At 41.0% G+C, this 20,334-nt stretch overlaps 1 protein-coding gene across 6 annotated transcripts in view; it reads left to right on the plus strand.

Moving 5' to 3' along the window:
* The window catches only part of LOC109902304 (FYVE and coiled-coil domain-containing protein 1), a 63,169-nt gene that overhangs the window by 33,386 nt on the left and 9,449 nt on the right, over positions 1 to 20,334 (plus strand). For all 6 annotated transcript variants that reach the window (XR_004202414.1, XR_004202415.1, XM_020498570.2 and 3 more), the window contains exons 12-14: positions 624 to 773; positions 2,908 to 3,137; positions 5,808 to 5,961. Coding sequence is in view for 4 of the 6 variants with exons in the window: in XM_020498570.2 (XP_020354159.1) it covers positions 624 to 773; positions 2,908 to 3,137; positions 5,808 to 5,961 (534 nt within the window). In the remaining 2 variants the exon portion in view is untranslated. The remainder of the gene's footprint in view (positions 1 to 623; positions 774 to 2,907; positions 3,138 to 5,807; positions 5,962 to 20,334) is intronic.

Below are 20,334 nucleotides of genomic sequence, written 5' to 3' on the forward strand. Positions count from 1 at the left end.
TGAGGGGGATTTCAAGAGGGAGAAGAATGAAGAGAAAGCAACAGCTCTCGTCTGCTCTCTCTCTCTCTCTCTCTCTCTTTCTCTCTCAGCTATTTGCATAGCTCTTATCCCCAGTAGGGGATAAAACACAATTCCAGCTCCCCTGGGGTCTCCTTAAACCACTAGAGTGCTTTTATTTACCGTCTTCATTTACTCTTTCACTTTTTCCTATTCCTTACTGCTCATTGCCAGAAAGATGCACTCCAGAACAGGGGGTCATTGGAAAGTGCATGTGGAATTAGATTAGGACAATGTAAACAGAATAGCACGAGTAATGATTATGTGGTCCTCAAATACCCACAAACCATACAAATGTATGATTCACTCGTTATAAAGAAACCATGCCTGAATGAACCTAACTGAGCGGATAATTGCCATACTCTGTCACTCTCTGATGAACAGAGGGGAACAACCAGATTTGTATAAACCATGTTCTTTTTGGCAGCAGGTCCTGCGCTCTAACCCCCTACCTGTGTATGTGTGTGTGTACCCGTGTGTGTTTGTGACCTTTTGGGTGCTTTGTACTTCGATGCTGGATCCAAACATTCAAAATGTATTCACAGTGTGTGTATGTGCACCGGCAGGGATAAGGACATTCTGTGGCAGAAGTCCGATGCTCTGGAGTTTGAGCAGAAGCTGCGTGCAGAGGAACGCTGGTTGCAGGACAAGGAGGCCACCCACTGCCTGGGCTGTCAGGGCCATTTCACCTGGTGGCTACGCCGACACCACTGCAGGTGGGCACTGAGAGGGCACTGACTCACCAAATGGCCATATTACGCCATGTTACGGGAACCGTAGACAAGGTGTTAATTGCTATTAGAGAGTTGGTGACTTTAGAAATGGCTGACTCTTCTTTTTTTCTTATCGTGACTTTTTTTCTTAACAGACTACGGTCTGACTGGTAATGATTGAAAACATTGTGATACACCTATACACCAGTGGAGGCTCCTCATAGGAAGAAGGGGAGGACCATCATTTTCAAACATTCAAAAAGTTATCCTTTTTAGATAAAACTATGCTAAATATAATCACGTCACCAAATAATTGATTGATTAAAACATACTATTTTGCTAAGAAATGTCTACAGTAGCCTCAACAGCACTCTGTAGGGTAGCACCATGGTGTAGCCGGAGGACAGCTAGCTTCCGTCCACCTCTGGGTACATTGACTTCAATACAAATCTCACCCCCTTCCATAGACAAATACAGTAATTATGACAACTTCCGGTGGATGTCCTCCAACCTATCAGAGCTCTTGCAGCATGAACTGACATGTTGTCCACCTGTCACGGTGTTCCTCCTCTTCTTCCGAAGAGGAGAGGCGAAAAGGAGAGTCGGACCAAAATGCGGCGTCGTAAGTGTCCATGGTAAATCTTTAATAAAGAAAGTACTGACACTGCATACAAAACAATAAACAAATGACGACCGTGAAGCTACAACATAGACAATCACCCACAAACAAACAGTGCAACCCAGGCTACCTAAGTATGATTCTCAATCAGAGACAACTAATGACACCTGCCTCTGATTGAGAACCATACTAGGCCGAAACATAGAAATGCCCCAAAACATAGAAAAACAAACATAGACTGCCCACCCAACTCACGCCCTGACCATACTAAATAAATACAAAACAAAGGAAATAAAGGTCAGAACGTGACACCACCCAATCATTCAGAAAATGAATCTAGTATTGAAAGTATAAGATACAGCCAACTAGCACTGCAGTTTGATTGGGTGGACAAATGAATTCCTTTCAAAATGAAGGGCAAGCAAGAGAGAAAGATTACATTTTTTTACTTTCAGTTTCACTTAGCTAGCAAATGCAGCTAGCTACTTTACCCTACTCAAACAGAGGGATGCTATGTTAGCTAGCTGGCTATGACTATCCAACACAACACTGGAACTCTTCCAAGTCAAGGTAAGCTTTTGGTTTTTACAAATGTATTGCCACTGTAGCCCGCCGGTGTAAGTACTAAACTGCTTACTGACTGTACACTGTAACGTTATTAGTTATGTTGACTATGACGTTACTTTAGCTAATATGGTGACAACGATGTAAGTTTGGCTTAGAAAGTTTTTTTTGCCTGGACACATACTGCTGATGTGTTGTGCATTGATGTCCACAAGCGACGAAGGGAAATATGAGAGGAGGAGAGGATGTAGATGCGAGAAGGAATAAAACGTGGCTATTATGAAAGTGAACTGTATTTACGTGTGATCAGGGGTGTATTCATTCCACTGATTTTAAACGGGATAAACATACCTGAATTCGTCCAATAGAAACTCTCGTTTGCAACTATTGGACTAATTATCACACCCTTTATCAGCTAGATGCAGGCAAGAGTGTGCAAGGTGGTATTGAATGTGTCACTGTCTGTCCATGTGTCACTGTCTGTCACCTCAAAATCTTCTCTTGACCTGTGTGAACCTACATTGTAAACTTTCATTCATAGGCTATGTTGTAGCAACCTCATGATGGGTATAGGGAAAATTAGAGTATCATGTAATAGCCTAAACCTATCTCTGTGAATGGAATATGAGTGACAATCATCCGATATGCTGTAATAGAAATAAGGCCATGCTGATAAAAATAAATTGTCCTCCCTCATCTTTAACGCCACTGACCGCCACTGTTATACACATTTGTAAACAGGCCATTTTACATAGTGGTTACAATGGACAGAGGTGGTGAATCTGGCGATATTGCCAGGATGGTTGATTGAGTATATTGGCTAATAATTCCAAGGTCTCAATTATATTGGACTTTCAGGCAATTCAGTATTTGAATTGGCATTTTAGTAATTTAACTCCTGTATTGAATGAATGTTCCACAGTGATACAATACTAGACTCTCTTCTTGTTTCAGGCTATGTGGACGCATCTTCTGCTACTACTGCAGTAACAACTTTGTGATGACCAAGCACAGTGGGAAAAAGGAGCGTTGCTGTAGGGAGTGTTACACCCAACATAGAGCCGTGGTGGAGAGGTTCACAGAGGGTGAGCTGAGTCCCTCCAACACTCAGCTGCCTCCCCCCGTAATTGGGCCTCACTCACTCCCCAAACCAGCCCCCTACAAACCTACTCCCAGGGTTACAGGTGAGATATAGATGGTCACACGTATGCACACGCAAATACACGTACACACTCCTAGTATGTGCACTCAAAAACCCACACATACAAATACATGCTCACACACACACTTGCAAAGGCCTTTTTCAAACACTCAGTCGAAAGGGACAAGTATTTAAGCTAACCCCCATGAGACAATTTGATTGAAAAACACAATTTGTCACAATTACTCTAGCCTTCTTTCAAGGTTGTGTAAAGTGGTTTTGTGTTGAATAGGGAAGTCATAACAGGTACTGAAACAAGACCATCCTCTGTACCCTGTGGAATAAGAACAGAAACCTTCTGGCATTCCTAACCATTCTAGTGGTATACTTCCATTATCTTGTTCTAAGCAAAAGGGCGAGGGGTGGTAGGTGCCACCTCAATTCAATTGTCTTAATCTCCCTTCCGCTTTACTGCTTTCATGAACAAAAATGGCAAAAACCACAGCGGAGGTTGCTTGGCAAACATTTGCCTTGTTTTGTCACATCATTGTACTGGGAAGGGAAAATGTACGGCTACTACAGATTTCAAGAAGTCTTCATATTCCTCAAAAGGTAAGTTCTGCTGTGGACGTTTATAGAACAGCCAAAGCCCAATGACGTGCGTCGTCATCACACATACAAAACCTGACAGATGGGATAAGATAAGAAGTTCAAAGAGAGAGGCTAGTAAAAACATCAAGAGATACTATATGATTAGAAAGGTTAAAACATTATGGAAAACATCACAGCACAATTGAAAAATATATGGCCCATGGAAACCAAACGAGGGGGGTCTGTGGTGATAGGTGGGATGGGCTGCGAGTGGCTGAGGGGGTGGGATTAAAGAGCTTATGTTTGGTAATGTGTTATTGTTATGTGACTGCTTTATATAAAAGTACCATGTGTGTAAAGCGTGTATGCAAAATGTCTATGTAAAATGTTTGTACAGTACCAGTCAAAAGTTTGGATTTTGGATATATACAAAAGTTTGGATATTTTCAACATTGTAGAATAATAGTGAAGAAGAAATCAAAACTAGGAACTCACACATATGGAATCATGTCGTAATAAAAATATATTTTAGATTCTTCAAAGTAACCACCCTTTGCCTTGATGACAGCTTTGCACACTCTTAGCGTTCTCTCAACCAGCTTCACCTGGAATGCTTCACCTGGAACAGTCTTGAAAGAGTTCCCACATATGCTGAGCACTTGTTGGTTGCTTTTCCTTCACTCTGTGATCCAACTCATCCCTAACTATCTCAATTGGGTTGATGTTGGGTAATTGTGGTGGCCAGGTCATCTGATGCAGCACTCCATCACTCTCCTTCTTGGTCAAATAGCCCTTACACAGCCTGGAGGTGTGTTGGGTCATTGTCCTGTTGAAAACAAATGATAGTCCCAGTAAGTGCAAACCAGATGGGATTGCGTAACGCTGCAGAATGCTGTGGAAGCCATGCTGGTTCAGTGTGCCTTTAATTCTAAATAAATCACAGACAGTGTCACCAGCAAAGCACAACCACACCGTCACACCTCCTCCATGCTTCACGGTGGGAACCACACATGCGGAGATCATCCGTTCACCTACTCTGAGTCTCACAAAGACACGGCAGATGGAACCAAAAATCTCAAATTTGGACAAATTTCCACCGGTCTAATGTCTATTGCTCGTGTTTCTTGGCCCAAGAAAGTCTCTTCTTATTGGTGTCCCTTAGTAGTGGTTTCTTTACTGCAATTCGACCATGAAGGTTTGATTCACGCAGTCTACTCTGAACAGTTGATGTTGAGATGTGTCCGTTACTTGAACTCTGAAGCATTTATTTGGGCTGCAATTTCTGAGGCTGGTAACTCTAATGAACTTATTCTCTACAGCGACTGCACTTACTTTTGCGACTGCACTTGAAGAAACTTTAAAAGTTCTTGAAATGTTCCATATTGACTGACCTTCATGTCTTAAAGTAATGGTGGAGTTTAATTTCTCTGCTTATTTTAGCTGTTCTTGCCATAATATGGACCTGATGTTTTACCAAATAGGGCTATCTTCTGTATACCACCGCTACCTTGTCGCAACACACACTGATTGGCTCAAACGCATTAAGAAGGAAAGAAATTCCTTAAATGAACTTTTCAACAAGGCACACCTGTTAATTGAAATGCATTCCAGGTGACGACTTCATGAAGCTGGTTGAAAGAATGCCAAGAGTGTGCAAAGCTGTCATCAAGGCAAAGGGCTATTTTACACTTTTTTGGTTACTACATGATTCCATAAGTGTTATTTCATAGTTTTGATGTCTTTGCTATTATTCTACAATGGAATGAGCAGGTGTGTCCAAACTTGACTGGACCTGTATGTGTAGCAGAAAAGCTGAAAAAAATGTATATATATATTTGTCCTCCGAAGGTGGATAGGTAAAAAAATATAGATATATTATTTTGTTAAAGAACATCAAGACAAAAGCCTTGATCACAATTTGCTGTTCATAAAAACATAATGTGATCTCTATGGCTTTTCTATGTGTTAAACATGTATGACTGCCTGGGATAGAATTGGGTATAGGTGTGACTTCTTGCTCCTGTTATGTCTTTAGACAGCTCTTATAAACACTTTATTAATGCATACATACAGGCTAGTGTTACAAATACATGACTGGTTTGATCACCTGTTTCCTGTGCAGTGTCGGACCCTAGCGCCAAGACTGATGACGGGGCCTATGACATAATCACAGAGGAGGATGCGAATGGTATCTATGACAGCGACTCGCTGTCCCTAACCACAGGGGATTCACTGGAGGGGGAGCAGGACACACGGCCACTGGGGGCGCTAGAAATGTGAGTGCAACCAGACATGGATAGATACCTAGCCAAATAAACACACACAAACACGTGTACACGCACACTCATGCGCCTATACACAAATGTGGGTACACACACACAGCATTCCAAGTGCACAGTCATGACAAACTTTTGAGTAATGACAAGCTCTCTCTCAAAGAGTCATGAAAAACTCTCAAATCTCTCAAAGACGTGCGCTCATTTCATGACAAAAAGTTCAGTCCTTTAGGAGGACTCTGAGCAAAAAGCACTTGATTTCCAGTGGCATGCAGTGTACCACAGAATTCCCTCAAAGTAAGACTTTATTCACAACAAATATATCTTTATTTTTCAATATTAAGAATTCCAACGGTATTGGCTTAAAACTTCTTATGGGCAGGTGGGACGGTAGCGTCCCACCTGGCCAACATCTGGTGAAATTGCAGAGCGCCAACTACAGAATTATAAATATTTAACTTTCATAAAATCACAAGTGTAATACATCAAAATAAAGCTTACCTTCTTGTTAATCCAGCCGCTGTGTCATATTTCAAAAAGGCTTTACGGCGAAAGCACACCATGCGATTATCTGAGGACAGCGCCCCGTATACAAAACCATGAAAAACATATTTCAACCAGGCAGGTGCGACATGGAAGTCAGAAATAGTGATATAAAAAATGCCTTACCTTTGATGATCTTCTTCTGTTGGCACTCCAAAAGGTCCCAGGTACATCACAAATGGTCATTTTGTTTGAAAATGTCCTTCTTTTCCAAACAAGTCAAACAACGTTTATAATCAAACCTTAGGTACCCTAATAAGTAAATAAATGATCAAATTTAAGATGGAGAATCGTTATTGTCTGCCGGAGAGAAATACCAAAGAATGCGCTCTCATGGTTTGTCCTCGGGTTTCGCAGGCCATATCAGTTCTGTTATACTCACAGACATTATTTTAACCATTTTAGAAATTTTAGAGTGTTTTCTATCCAGATCTACCAATTATGCATATCCTAGCTTCTGGGCCTGAGTAACAGGCAGTTTACTTTGGGCACGCTTTTCATCTGGATGTGAAAATACTGCCCCCTACCCAAGAGAGGTTAACGTTTCGGGAAGTAACAACTAGCCTACATGTGGATGCCGTACAAGACATGCAGCACTCCAATGGATCCTGACGATCTTGCAAGTGTGATCAGAGTGATGGTCCGTGAGGAAATATCCTCCACTCACATCACCAAGCTGAGCCCAATCAACAACACAGTAGTGAAACTTCAAACCACGGTCATCAATTGAGACTAAAAGGAAAAAGATCTCAAGGTTTCAGCTACTGCCCTGCACACCTGGATGAAAACGGTGGAGAAGAACTATGACACATTGCTAGTTGCAAATAAGCTGCTGGAGGAAAAGACACAGGTGCTGGGAAACCACGGCAGGAAATGTAATTTGAGAATAATCGGATTGGATCATGGAATCCAAAGATGGTTAACCAACAGCCTATGTAAGCACAGATCTACAGAAACAGCAAGCTACCTACAACCAGGTGAGAGGACTACTGCGCGAAACTAACCTGAGGTACAGCGTGGTTCACCCGGCGAAGCATCAACAACAAGACCCACGCAAGCCTCGGAAGCAATGGAAGTCAAACCAATGCTGGATTCCTCCCTCGACCATAATCTACTCGGCCTCACAGTCTTTCTGACCCCCCTCCCCTTTCTGTATTATTTATTTCGCGTTCAACTCCCGTCTGTCTTTGTGTGGGTGTTCAACCCACTTACTTTTTTACACCCTCTTGACCCTCTTAGACGGGACCCACGAATAGAATGTCCCAGAGGGAACTGAACAGCAATGAGCAAATTACTGTTCAAATTAGGATCTGTTGAATGCTTCATATTCATCCCTATTAAACAGTGATTGTACAAACATTATTTGGTTTCACGCTTATGAGTTTATATTTCACGTTAATGATTTCATATGGTTTATTACCCCCCCCCTTAGATTATGGGACGATAATAGAGGGAGCTCTGTGGATGGGCTATTTGTTCCTGTCATGCCAGAGCCCTGCAACTGGATGCATCGTTGTTGGAGTCTACAAGAAAGGGATGTTGTAAATATTACGAATATAACACAGCTGCAATGTAATCATGAATATTCCCTTTTTGGTTCGAGGGAAAGGTTTATATGAGTTGCGACCTGGGGAGACTCCTGGGAAATGTTTTGATTTTTTTTTTTAACATATTCTATGATGGTTACTGAATACACATCTATTTACTTTTTAACTTATCAGTGCTTTCTTGGAATTTAAAGGGCATGAATGAACAAAGAAAATGTACTACTACAGTTGTTTTGATATTATCAATTGGAAGTGGTAGACATTCCCATGCTCTAGGAAACTCATAATAATGATGGATGATATAAGCAAAATAGAAAACAACAACTTCAAGGTGGCTGCCTCCTCTACTGCTAATAATTAAACAAAAGCAGTAAGGGACAGATCAACATTTAATGGGGATGGCTCCCCCCCATAGAATTAACAAAAAATCATGTTTACGACTACAAATAGCAATAACTGTAGCGACCCTGTGTTTATCAACTTTGCCACTTCAGCATGCTTTGGTGGCACAGACGATGCCACACAGGGCTACGGACCAGAGGTTTGACGGTTCGCCGACGAGCTCACTTTCCCTGCCTGTTTAATTACACTACGACCAGAGCCGGCTGCAGACAATTGTCAGCTAGGTAGAAATAGTATTTTCTACATTTTGATGCCATATAAATAATTATATCAAATATACGCAATGATTTTTCCACCAACAGGTGTCTGTGCCAATGCACCACAAAACCAATCGACAAAGCATAACGACTTCGGAAACTTGCGTTTTCAACATCACAAACATCTTGACAAACAGAAAGCCTCATAAAAAGCATGAGCTGGCGCACACCCAGAGAAAATGATTTAGTGTAGAGGTGCTGACTAACGGTGAATAAACTGTAAGCTATAGAAAGGGAGTCGCACACTCCATATATATATATATAACTTCCCAGTAATTTATGGTGTAAAAAAACACCAACATTTCAGCATCACTGTGCCTACTTCAGGGTAATTTCATGAATGCTTGAACTCGGTTATGTCGACAAACAGTACAATTAGCGCGACCAATGACAACAGTGAGGGGTGTGTCATTGCTAGGTTGTGTCATGGTTCCTTCTGGCACCAGAGGGCGACAGAGGCCGTCCTAGAGACTTTTATTGGACTTATTCTTATTGTCTTATTTCATGATTGTGTCCCTGTTTTTAAAGAGGTGTGTCTTCTGTGGTCCTTTGCAGATGCTTGAATTGTTTATCGTGTGCGTTCCTTTCCTGAGTGAGTTTGAGACTTAGTGTTTGTTCTTTCAAGTATACAGTGATCTTGCGGCTACCATATATCAGTAAAGCATTAGGTTTATACTTAAGCACTGATTCCTCGTCTGGTCTCTTTTCTGCGCCTGGGTCCAACCTAACCACGTCACAGGTTGAGCAGAATTAATTGAGCAAAACTGTTAAGACAATAGCCCACAGCATATTGAATATATGATGCCATTGTTATCATTAGCATCTACATACATTACTGTTGCATTTAATTTCACTATGGAATTAACTGAATTTCTGCATAAATTGGTGATAAAAGTTGATCTGATCTTCATCTAAGTCACAACAATAGACAAACACAGACAAACAACCCCGTTCTGCTAGCGGAACCCCTCGCCAACAGCCAATGAAATTGCAGGGCACCAAATTCAGAAATCTCATAATTCACATTTCTCAAACATACAAGTATTAGACACCATTTTAAAGATAGAATTCTTGTTAATCCAATCACTGTGTCCGATTTCAAAAAAGCTTTTTGGCGAAAGCAGAACATATCATAATGTTAGGTCAGCAACTAGTCACAGAAAGCATACAGTGATTTTCGAGCGAGTCACAACAAGCAGAAATAGAGATAAAATGAATCACTAAACTTTGATATTCTTCATCAGATGACACTTCCGGGACAACATGTTACACAATATATGTATGTTTTGTTCGATCAAGTTCATATTTATATCCAAAAACCTCTGTTTACATTTGGCTTTGCCTTCAAAACATCCTGTGAATTTGCACAGAGCCACATCAATTTACAGAAATACTCATAATAAACATTGATAAAAGATACAAGTGTTATTCACAGAATTAAAGATATACTTCTCCTTAATGCAACCGCTGTGTCAGATTTCAAAAAAGCTTTACGGAAAAAGCAAACCAAGAAATAATCTGAGGACGGTGCTCAGAGACCAACACAACCCAAAAAGATATCCGCCATGTTGGAGTCATCAGAAGTCAGAAATAGCATTATAAATATTCACTTACCTTTGATGATCTTCATCAGAATGCACTCCCAGGAATCCCAGTTCCACAATAAATGTTTGATTTGTTCCATAAAGTCCAAATAACTCCTTTTGGTTCGTGCGTTCACTTACGCGCGGGCAGGTCCGGGCAAAAGTTCAGATGAAAAGTAATATTACAGTTCGTAGAAACATGTCAAAAGAAGTATAGAATCAATCGTTAAGAGGTTTTTATCATACATCTTCAATAATGTTCCAACCGGAGAATTCCTTTGTCTGTAGAAAAGCAATGGAACACGAGGTAATGAGCTCGTGGCTCTCTGCCAGACCTCTGACTCATTCCCCTCTCATCTGGCCCCACTTCACAGTAGAAGCATCAAACAAGGTTCTAAAGACTGTTGACATCTAGTGGAAGCCTTAGGAAGTGCAAAATGACCCCACAGACACTGTGTATTCGACAGGCCAAGAGTTGAAAAACTACAAACCTCCGATTTCCCACTTCCTGGTTGGATTTTTCACAGATCTCTGCCTGCCATATGAGTTCTGTTATAGTCACAGACATCATTCAAACATTTGTAGAAACTTCAGAGTGTTTTCTATCCACATATACTAATAATATGCATATATTAGCAACAGAGACTGAGTAGCAGGCAGTTTACTCTGGGAACGCTTTTCATCCAAACGTGAAAATGCTGCCCCCTAACCCAAACAGGTTAAACTAATAACACACTAACAAGTATATGTTTTAATGTCTTTATCGAACACACCGTGTAAATATTCACAGTGCAGGGTGGAAGAAGTATATGTGAACCCTTGGATTTAATAACTGGTGGACCCTCCTTTGGCAGCAATAACCTCATGCAAATGTTTGGACCATTCCTCTTTACAAAACTGAAATATTCTTGGGATGTCTGGTGTGAACTGCTCTCTTGAGGTCATGCCACAGCATCTCAATCGGGTTGAGGTCAGGACTCTGACTGGGCCACTCCAGAAGGCGTATTTTCTTCTGTTGAAGCAATTCTGTTGTTGATTTACTTCTGTGTTTTGGGTCGTTGTCCTGTTGCATCACCCAACTTCTGTTGAGCTTCAATTGGCAGACAGATAGCCTTACATTCTCCTGCAAAATGTCTTGCTAAACTTGGGAATTCGTTTTTCCGTTGATGATAGAAAGTTGTCCAGGTCCTGAGGCAGCAAATCAGCCCAAAACCATGATGCTCCCTCCACCATACTGTACTGTTGGGATAAGTTTCTGATGTTGGTGTGTAGTGAATTTTTTTGCTCCACACATAGTGTTGTGTGTTCCATGCAAACAACTCAACTGTAGTTTCTTCTGTCCACAGAATATTTTGGAACATCCAGGTGCACTTTTTGCAAACTTCAAACATGCAGCAATGTTTGTTTTGGACAGCAGTGGCTTCTTCCGTGGTGTCCTCCCATGAACACCATTCTTGTTTAGTGTTTTACATATCGTAGACTCGTCAACAGAGATGTTAGCCTGTTCCAGAGATTTCTGTAAGTCTTTAGCTGACACTCTAGGATTCTTCTTAACCTCATTGAGCATTCTGCGCTGTGCTCTTGCAGTCATCTTTCCCTTACGGCCACTCCTAGGGAGAGTAGCAACAGTGCTGAACTTTCCATTTATTGACCATTTGTCTTACTGTGGATTGATGCACATCGAGGCTTTTAGAGATACTTTTGTGACCCTTTCCAGCTTCTTGTGAATAGCAAACTCAAATTCTGTAAGTGTTTTTTTACAGGGCTGGGCAACCCTATCCAACATCTCCAATCTCGTCTCATTGATTGGACTCCAGGTTAGCAGACTCTTAACTCCAATTAGCTTTTGGGGAAGTCATTAGCCTCGGGGTTCACATACTTTTTCCAACCTACACTGTGAATGTATAAATTATCTATTAAATTTCGACAAGAAATAGACAATAATTTATGTGTTATTAGTTTAAGCACACGGTGTTTGTCTATTGTTGTGACCTAGATGAAGGTCAGATCAAATGTTATGACCAATTTATGCAGAAATCCAGGTAATTCCAAAGGGTTCACATACTTTTTCCTGCCACTATATTTAAATATTTCCATTTATTTTCTTACATGTAATCTTTTGGTTCGACCATAATGCGTTATAAGCATCATCAACAGGGGCAACATATTGGGTGTACTCTGATAAGCTGTGGAAAGAATACGTTCATTTACAAGACCTGTCCAATATAATTGGTCATAAGAATGGCCTGAGATCAAACTCAATATACTGACCACTAGGGGTCAGTGTTTTTAAACAGGATATCCTGTAGCCCTCCCTCTGAGGTAGTAGGATCTCCATGCTACCTCCTCTCCTTGGTAGAGCAACATGCTCAATGCCTGTGTATTTGAGGGAGGAGATGGGATGGTTAGCTTCAACAAAGTGAGCTGCTACTGGATAGTCAATGTTCTTACACCTGATTGAGCTGCGGTGTTCAGCTATGCGTTGTTTTAATTGTCTTTTCGTTTGTCCTACATAGGCTTTCCCACATGTACAGGTGATGAGATAGATTACTCCCTTTGTCTTGCATGAGATGATACCACTAACAGGGATTTTTCGACCTGTGTGTGGATGTCTGAAGAAGGATGTTTCTGTAGTGCTATTGCAAATCAAATCAAATGTATTTATATAGCCCTTCGTACATCAGCTGATATCTCAAAGTGCTGTACAGAAACCCATCCTAAAACCCCAAACAGCAAGCAATGCAGGTGGGCGCATGAGCCACATAGTTCCCATTTGGAATGGGTGTCAAGAGTTTCTGAGTGGGCTCAGGGGGCGGGCGGGTCAGATCTCACCAATCTATCCATAATATTGCGACCACACTTATAGAGCACCAGTGGGGGCTCCTTGAAGAGGTATGCCAGTGCTTTTTCAGGATTGCTTTCGTTTTCTATGAACACTTGGTGTACTTAGTACAAAACACTGTTGCGTTGTTTTTCTTCTTTGGTTTAGTTTTTAGCAATTCCTCTCTTGGTTTTTGAGATGTTTTCATCATTGCAGCATCAAGAGTTTTGTCCTTGTAGACTTTCTTTTTGAATTTATCTGTCATTTTCTTAATATTGCTGTCAAAATCTGACTGGTGGCCACATATTTGTTTAACTGGCAAAATGGTTGACCATTCCTGAGGGGGAAGGGGATGCATACTATCTGCACGTAGCAAGGTATTGCGATCTATGGGCTTTGTGTATAAGTCTGTATGTAATGCATCATTCTCTTTGATCCATACGTTCAGGTAATTTATTTTTCTCTCATCAATCTGCATGGGGCATTTGAGATATTCAGAGCTCTCGTTTAACACTGTTTGGAATTCTGCTGGCTTCCTTCCCAGAGCACAAAGACATCATCTATGTATCTCTTCAATGGGATGATTTTAGAAAGTAGGGTGTGTCTCTGTTTTGCTTCCTCAAATTGTGCAAAAAGGGAGCCCATGGCTACTCCCCGAATTTGAAGGAAAAAGTCTGACTCAAAGATGAAGTAGTTATTGGATAATACCAGTTCAGTGAGTTGCAAGATGCAATCATTGAATGGCGCAAGGGTGGAGTCTCTCTGCTGAAGGAAATGTTACAGTGCCCGTTTGTGATAGTGATAGAAGTTTGATGGAAGTCACCTTTAGATGGTTGTTGGCGACATTCATTCACATAGTCACATTTGTTTTCTATACAAATTCCTCTTCCTTTGTCACATTTTTTTTATGATAATGGAAGGATCTGATTGTAAGTCCTTCAGAGCCATTCTCTCGTCTCTACTCAGGTTATCATAGGATTTGTGTTTCTGTTTGTCTTTCAGTAGGTCACCTACATCATTTTCAACAATCCTACAGAAGGTTTCTATGGATGCATTGCATTTGGGGGGAGGTATGAAGGAACTTTTTGCCCTTAATGTGGTTCTCTCAGAGTTCTTAGGTACCTCAATTTGGTTGATGGCTCCATCTCCTGCTTGACTCACGGAAGGGCATGTATGTCTATTGATTAACGTTGTAGACCTACAGTGGCAAGAAAAAGTATGTGAACCCTTTGGAAATACCTGGATTTCTGCATAAATTGGTCATACATTTTGATCTGATCTTCATCTAGGTCACAACAATAGGCATAGTCTGCTTAAACTAATAACACACAATTATAAGTGTTCATGTCTTTATTGAACACACCATGTAAACATTCACAGTGCAGGGTGGGTAAAGTATGTGAACTCTTGGATTTATAACTGGTTGACCCTCATTTGGCAGCAATAACCTCAACCAAACGTTTTCTGTAGTTGCGGATCAGACCTGCACAACAGTCAGGAGGAATTTTGGACCATTCCTCTTTACAAAGCTGTTTCAGTTCAGCAATATTCTTGGGATGTCTGGTGTGAACTGCTCTCGAGGTCATGCCTTCTTCTGAAACTCGGCAGTTTATTCTTGTTCTGAGAAATTAAGGGTATTCCATGCGAGAAATTGCCAAGAAACTCCCTTCACAGAACAGCACAAACTGGCCCTAACCAGAATATAAAGAGGAGTGGGAGTGCACCACAACTCGTGCACAACTGAGCAAGAGGACAAGTACATTAGAGTGTCTAGTTTGAGAAACAGACGCCTCACAAGTCCTCAACTGGCAGTTTCATTAAATAGTACCCGCAAAACACCAGTCTCAACGTTAACAGTGAAGAGGCGACTCCGGGATGCTTTGCCTTCTAGGCAGAGTTGCAAAGAAAAAGCCATATCTCAGACTGGCCAATAAATATAAAAGATTAAGACGGGCAAAATAACACAGACACTGGACAGAGGAAAATTGGAAAAAGTGTTATGGACAGACAAGTTTAAGTTTGAGGTGTTCGGATCACAAAGAAGAACATTCGTGAAACGCAGAACATTTTTTAAAGATGCTGGAGGAGTACTTGACGCCGTCTGTCAAGCATGGTGGAGACAATGTGATGGACTGGGGGTGCTTTGGTATGGTGGTAAATTGGGAGATTTGTACAGGGTAAAAGGGATCTTGAAGAAGGAAGGCTATCACTCCATTTTGCAATGCCATGCCATACCCTGTGGACGGCACTTAATTGGAGTCAATTTCCTTTTACAACAGGACAATGACCCAAAGCACAGCTCCAAACTATGCAATAACTATTTAGGGAAGAAGCAGTCAGCTGGTATTCTGTCGATAATGGTGTGGCCAGCACAGTCACTGAATCTCAACCCTATGAGGCTGTTGTGGGAGCAGCTTGACCGTGTGGTACGTAAGAAGTACCCATCAAGCCAATCCAACTTGTGGGAGGTTCTTCAGGAATCATGGGGTGAAATCTCTTCAGATTACCTCAACAAATTGACAACTAGAATGCCAAAGGTCTGCAAGGCTGTAATTGCTGCAAATGTAGGATTATTTGACAAAGCAAAGTTTGAAGGGCAGAATTATTATTTCAATTAAAAATCATTATTTATACCATGTCAAAGTCTTGACTATGTTTCCTATTCATTTTGCAACCAATTTCATTTATGTTTTCATAGAAAACAAGAACATTTCTATGTGACTCCAAACTTCTGAACAGTAGTATATACACACCAAGATTCTTTTAAGTGACCAGGATTGCACCAAAAAGTTTAAAAGATTTATTGTCATTGTGGGGCCCTATTTTCTACGTAATACATGTACAATGACTTAAATGCAGACACATTACAGACATAGAGACAAAAAAAAGCTCAACCTCCAGATGAGTATGAAAGGGGAATTTAAGTACAATTCTTACAAGCTTGTTTGGCTTGCAGCTTATTATTTAGATGTTTGAGGCTTCTGGTGAACCATGATGTGCAGGCATAATCAAGGTGACAATGGACTGGCACACTTGTCAGAGTCTTTAGGGTGTCCATAGCTAGGTTTCCATCCAATTTACTGTACATTTGAGAAATGTCATGCACATCCATATGCATTCAGATGCAACCTGGCACAGCCAGCGCTATCAATAAGCAAGGGATGTTGGCCAAATGAGCCACATTTACGCGTCCTTAAAAACGGCCTGTAACAAATTACAAAAACACTATTCCTTGTGTTTCGATGTGTAGCTTCTAGCCTTTTTTGGGGGGAGTTTAGGCTACATTCCTAAAACAAAGGACTATAGGCTTAGATGTCCACTGTATGATATTCATATTTTAATACAGTTGATGTCGGAAGTTTACCTACACCTTAGCCAAATACACGTTTTTCACAATTCCTGACATTTAATCCTAGTAAATATTCCCTGTCTTAGATCAGTTGGTATCACCACTTTATTTTTAGAATGTGAAATGTCAGAATAATAGTAGAGAGAATGATTTATTTCAGCTTTTATTTATTTCATCACATTCCCAGTGGGTCAGACGTTTACATACACTCAATTAGTATTTGGTAGTATTGCCTTTAAATTGTTTAACTTGGGTCAAATGTTTAGGGTAGCCTTCCACAAGCTTCCCACAATAAGTTGGGTGAATTTTGGCCCATTACTCCTGACAGAGCTGGTGTAACTGAGTCAGGTTTGTAGGCCTCCTTGCTCACACACACTTTTTCAGTTGTACCCACACATTTTCTATAGGATTGAGGTCAGGGCTTTGTGATGGCCACTCCAATATCTTGACTTTGTTGTCCTTAGGCCATTTTGCCACAACTTTGGAAGTATGCTTGAGGTCGTTGCCCATTTGGAAGACCCATTTGCGACCAAGCTTTAACTTCCTGACTGATGTCTTGAGGTGTTGCTTCAATATATCAATATAATATATAATTATATATATAATCAATATAATACATTTTCCTCCTCATGATGCCATCTATTTTGTGAAATGCACCAGTCCCTCCTGCAGCAAAGCACCCCCACAACATGATGCTTCCACCCCCGTGCTTCACGGTTGGGATGGTGTTCTTCGGCTTGCAAGCCTCCCCCTTTTTCCTCCAAACATAACAATGGTCATTATGGCCAAACAGTTCTATTTTTGTTTCATCAGACCAGAGGACATTTCTCTAAAAAGTACGATCTTTGTCCCCATGTGCAGTTGCAGACCGTAGTCTGGCTTTTATTATGGCTGTTTTGGAGCAGTGGCTTCTTCCTTGCTGAGCGGCCTTTCAGGTTAGGTCAATATAGGACTCGTTCTACTGTGGATATAGATACTTTTGTACTTGTTTCCTCCAGCATCTTCAGAAGGTCCTTTGCTGTTGTTCTGGGATTGATTTGCACTTTTCACACCAAAGTACGTTCATCTCTAGGAGACAGAACGTGTCTCCTTCCTGAGCAGTATGACGGCTGCGTGGTCCCATGGTGTTTATACATGCATACTATTGTTAGTACAGATGAACGTAATACCCTCAGGCGTTTGGAAATTGCTCCCAAGGATGAACCAGACTTGTGGAGGTCTACAATTTTTTTTCCTAGGTTTTGGCTGATTTCTTTTGATTTTTCAATGATGTCAAGCAATGAGGCACTGCGTTTGAAGGTAGGTTTTGAAATACATCCACAGGTACACCTCCAATTGACTCAAATTATGTCAATTAGCCTATAAGAAGCTTCTAAAGCCATGACATAATTTTCTGTAATTTTCCAAGCTGTTTAAAGGCACAGTCAACTTAGTGTATGTAAACTTCTGACCAACTGGAATTGTGATACAGTGAATTATAAGTTAAATAATATGTCTGTAAACAATTGTTGGAAAAATTACTTGTGTCATGCACAAAGTAGATGTCCTAATCAACTTGCCAAAACTATAGTTTGTTAACAAGAGATGTGTGGAGTGGTTGAAAAAATAGTTTTAATTACTTCAACCTAAGTGTATGTAAACTCATGACTTCAACTGTATATGATCAACCTCACTGGATCATATTTGCTCCCACTTTAAGCAATGTCCTACCTCAAGCTAGAATTGGAGATACCAACTAGGACCCTGTTTAAATATCTAGGCTCTGACATTATTCCCTCTAGATACAATTGTGTAGAGGAACTACAAACAACTCACTGCTGCAATTACAGACCTGAAAAACATGTATAATTGACCTGGTTTGTCATTCTTTAAAAAAAATGTGCATTTACAAGACACTATTCACACATACGGAGTCCCTTGGGGTCAACCACTCCCAATCCACCCACTTACAACGTTGGTACTATAGGTAGCAAGAACACAAGTTGAGGCTTTGTATCCAAACTATATAAAAAAAACTACTAGAAACCCTCCATAAACCAATGGGAATAATTACGGTATGTAACACAGGTCTTAGACATCAACACAATACAGACTAGGAAAGAAAATGACCGTAAATGTATGCATCCAGAGGTGTGATTTAACACGTCCAGGTTGGGTAGGGTGGTGTGTTTTTTCCCCCAGGAATCCTATATAATGTCTTCCATCCTAGCTAAATTGCCAGGTTGGGTAGGGTGGTGCGTTTTTTTCCCCCAGGAATCCTATATAATGTCTTTCATCCTAGCTAAAATGCCAGGTTGGGTAGGGTGGTGCGTTTTTTCCCCCAGGCTTCCTATATAATGTCTTCCATCCTAGCTAAATTGCCAGGTTGGGTAGGGTGGTGCGTTTTTTCCCCCAGGAATCCTATATAATTTCTTTCATCCTAGCTAAAATGCCAGGTTGGGTAGGGTGGTGCGTTTTTTCCCCCAGGAATCCTATATAATGTCTTCCATCCTAGCTAAATTGCTAGGTTGGGTAGGGTGGTGTGTTTTTCCCCCCAGGTTTCCTATATAATGTCTTCCATCCTAGCTAAATTGCCAGGTTGGGTAGGGTGGTGCGTTTTTCCCCCCAGGAATCCTATATAATTTCTTTCATCCTAGCTAAAATGCCAGGTTGGGTAGGGTGGTGCGTTTTTTCCCCCAGGAATCCTATATAATGTCTTCCATCCTAGCTAAATTGCTAGGTTGGGTAGGGTGGTGTGTTTTTCCCCCCAGGTTTCCTATATAATGTCTTCCATCCTAGCTAAATTTCCTCATCTGCTTGCATGCGCCTCCCCTATATCAAGGTGTTTTGGTACATCCGTTATGCACTCTGCTTTTCCGCACGCTAACTATACCACACAGGTCAATATAGTTAACCAGTCTGTCTAGCCTGCCCTCTATCCACCATTCATAGTGCCTGTGGTGGTAGGTGGATTATTTGTCCAGATCTGCAATATGCTAACTAGCAATCCTACCACACATAAAATCATTCAAAGCTGGACCAATTTTCAATATAAGCGGAGATGCCAAGGTGCGTCATTGCCTATGAAAGAACAGTGAAGGCTTGAGACACGCAGCTCAAAAAGCTGTCCTATTGGTCTTGTTTAGGGACAATACAATTATCCTGCACAGGCTAGCCTACAGCACCACATTGTAATGCATAATTGCGTTATTGTTTTTAAGTGAGTAAAACATTCTACTGTAGGCTGTAAACTGCAACTGTCATTTGATCAACGGCGCAAAAGCCTTGTGATTTGAATATTTCATGCCATTCATTCCATTTGGACCAATTGTGGGTCTACCCTCGACAGTTCATAAGGTATAGAAAGACACAGTAGCAGCTCAGCCTGTCGTATAATAATGTGGCCAAATATGCTCCCAGCAGGCCTAGTTATTCAGGAAAGCTTAACATCTGCTCTGCCTCCTCTCTGATCCGAGTGGCTTAACACCTGCTCTGCCTCCTCTCTGATCCGAGTGGCTATTCCTTGCGTACCTAGAACCCAAAACGCTTCAATATAGCCTAAATATTTGTCATTGAACTTTTAGAATGTATTTCCTTTTATGTGTGGCATAAACACAACCAGTCACAATGGTTTAATCTGATTAGGCTACTTCAAAAATCTCCTGTAGGCTACCTGGGCGCGTTCGTCCGGAATATAATCCAGCATCCAAACTGTGCAGATTGATGGTGTTGAAATTGCAAACCATGATGTCGAAGCGCCCAAAGTCGATATGCTTTGCTTATTAGTTGTGGTGCATTGGCACAGAAACCTGATGGTGGATCATTTATTGAAAATATTTTAAATTTTTTATATATAGCATCAAATTGGCAAACGTCTTCAAACACAGGGTCA

Source organism: Oncorhynchus kisutch, linkage group LG13 (genome assembly GCF_002021735.2).
Source record: "Oncorhynchus kisutch isolate 150728-3 linkage group LG13, Okis_V2, whole genome shotgun sequence".
NCBI classification, from domain to species: Eukaryota; Metazoa; Chordata; class Actinopteri; order Salmoniformes; family Salmonidae; genus Oncorhynchus; species Oncorhynchus kisutch.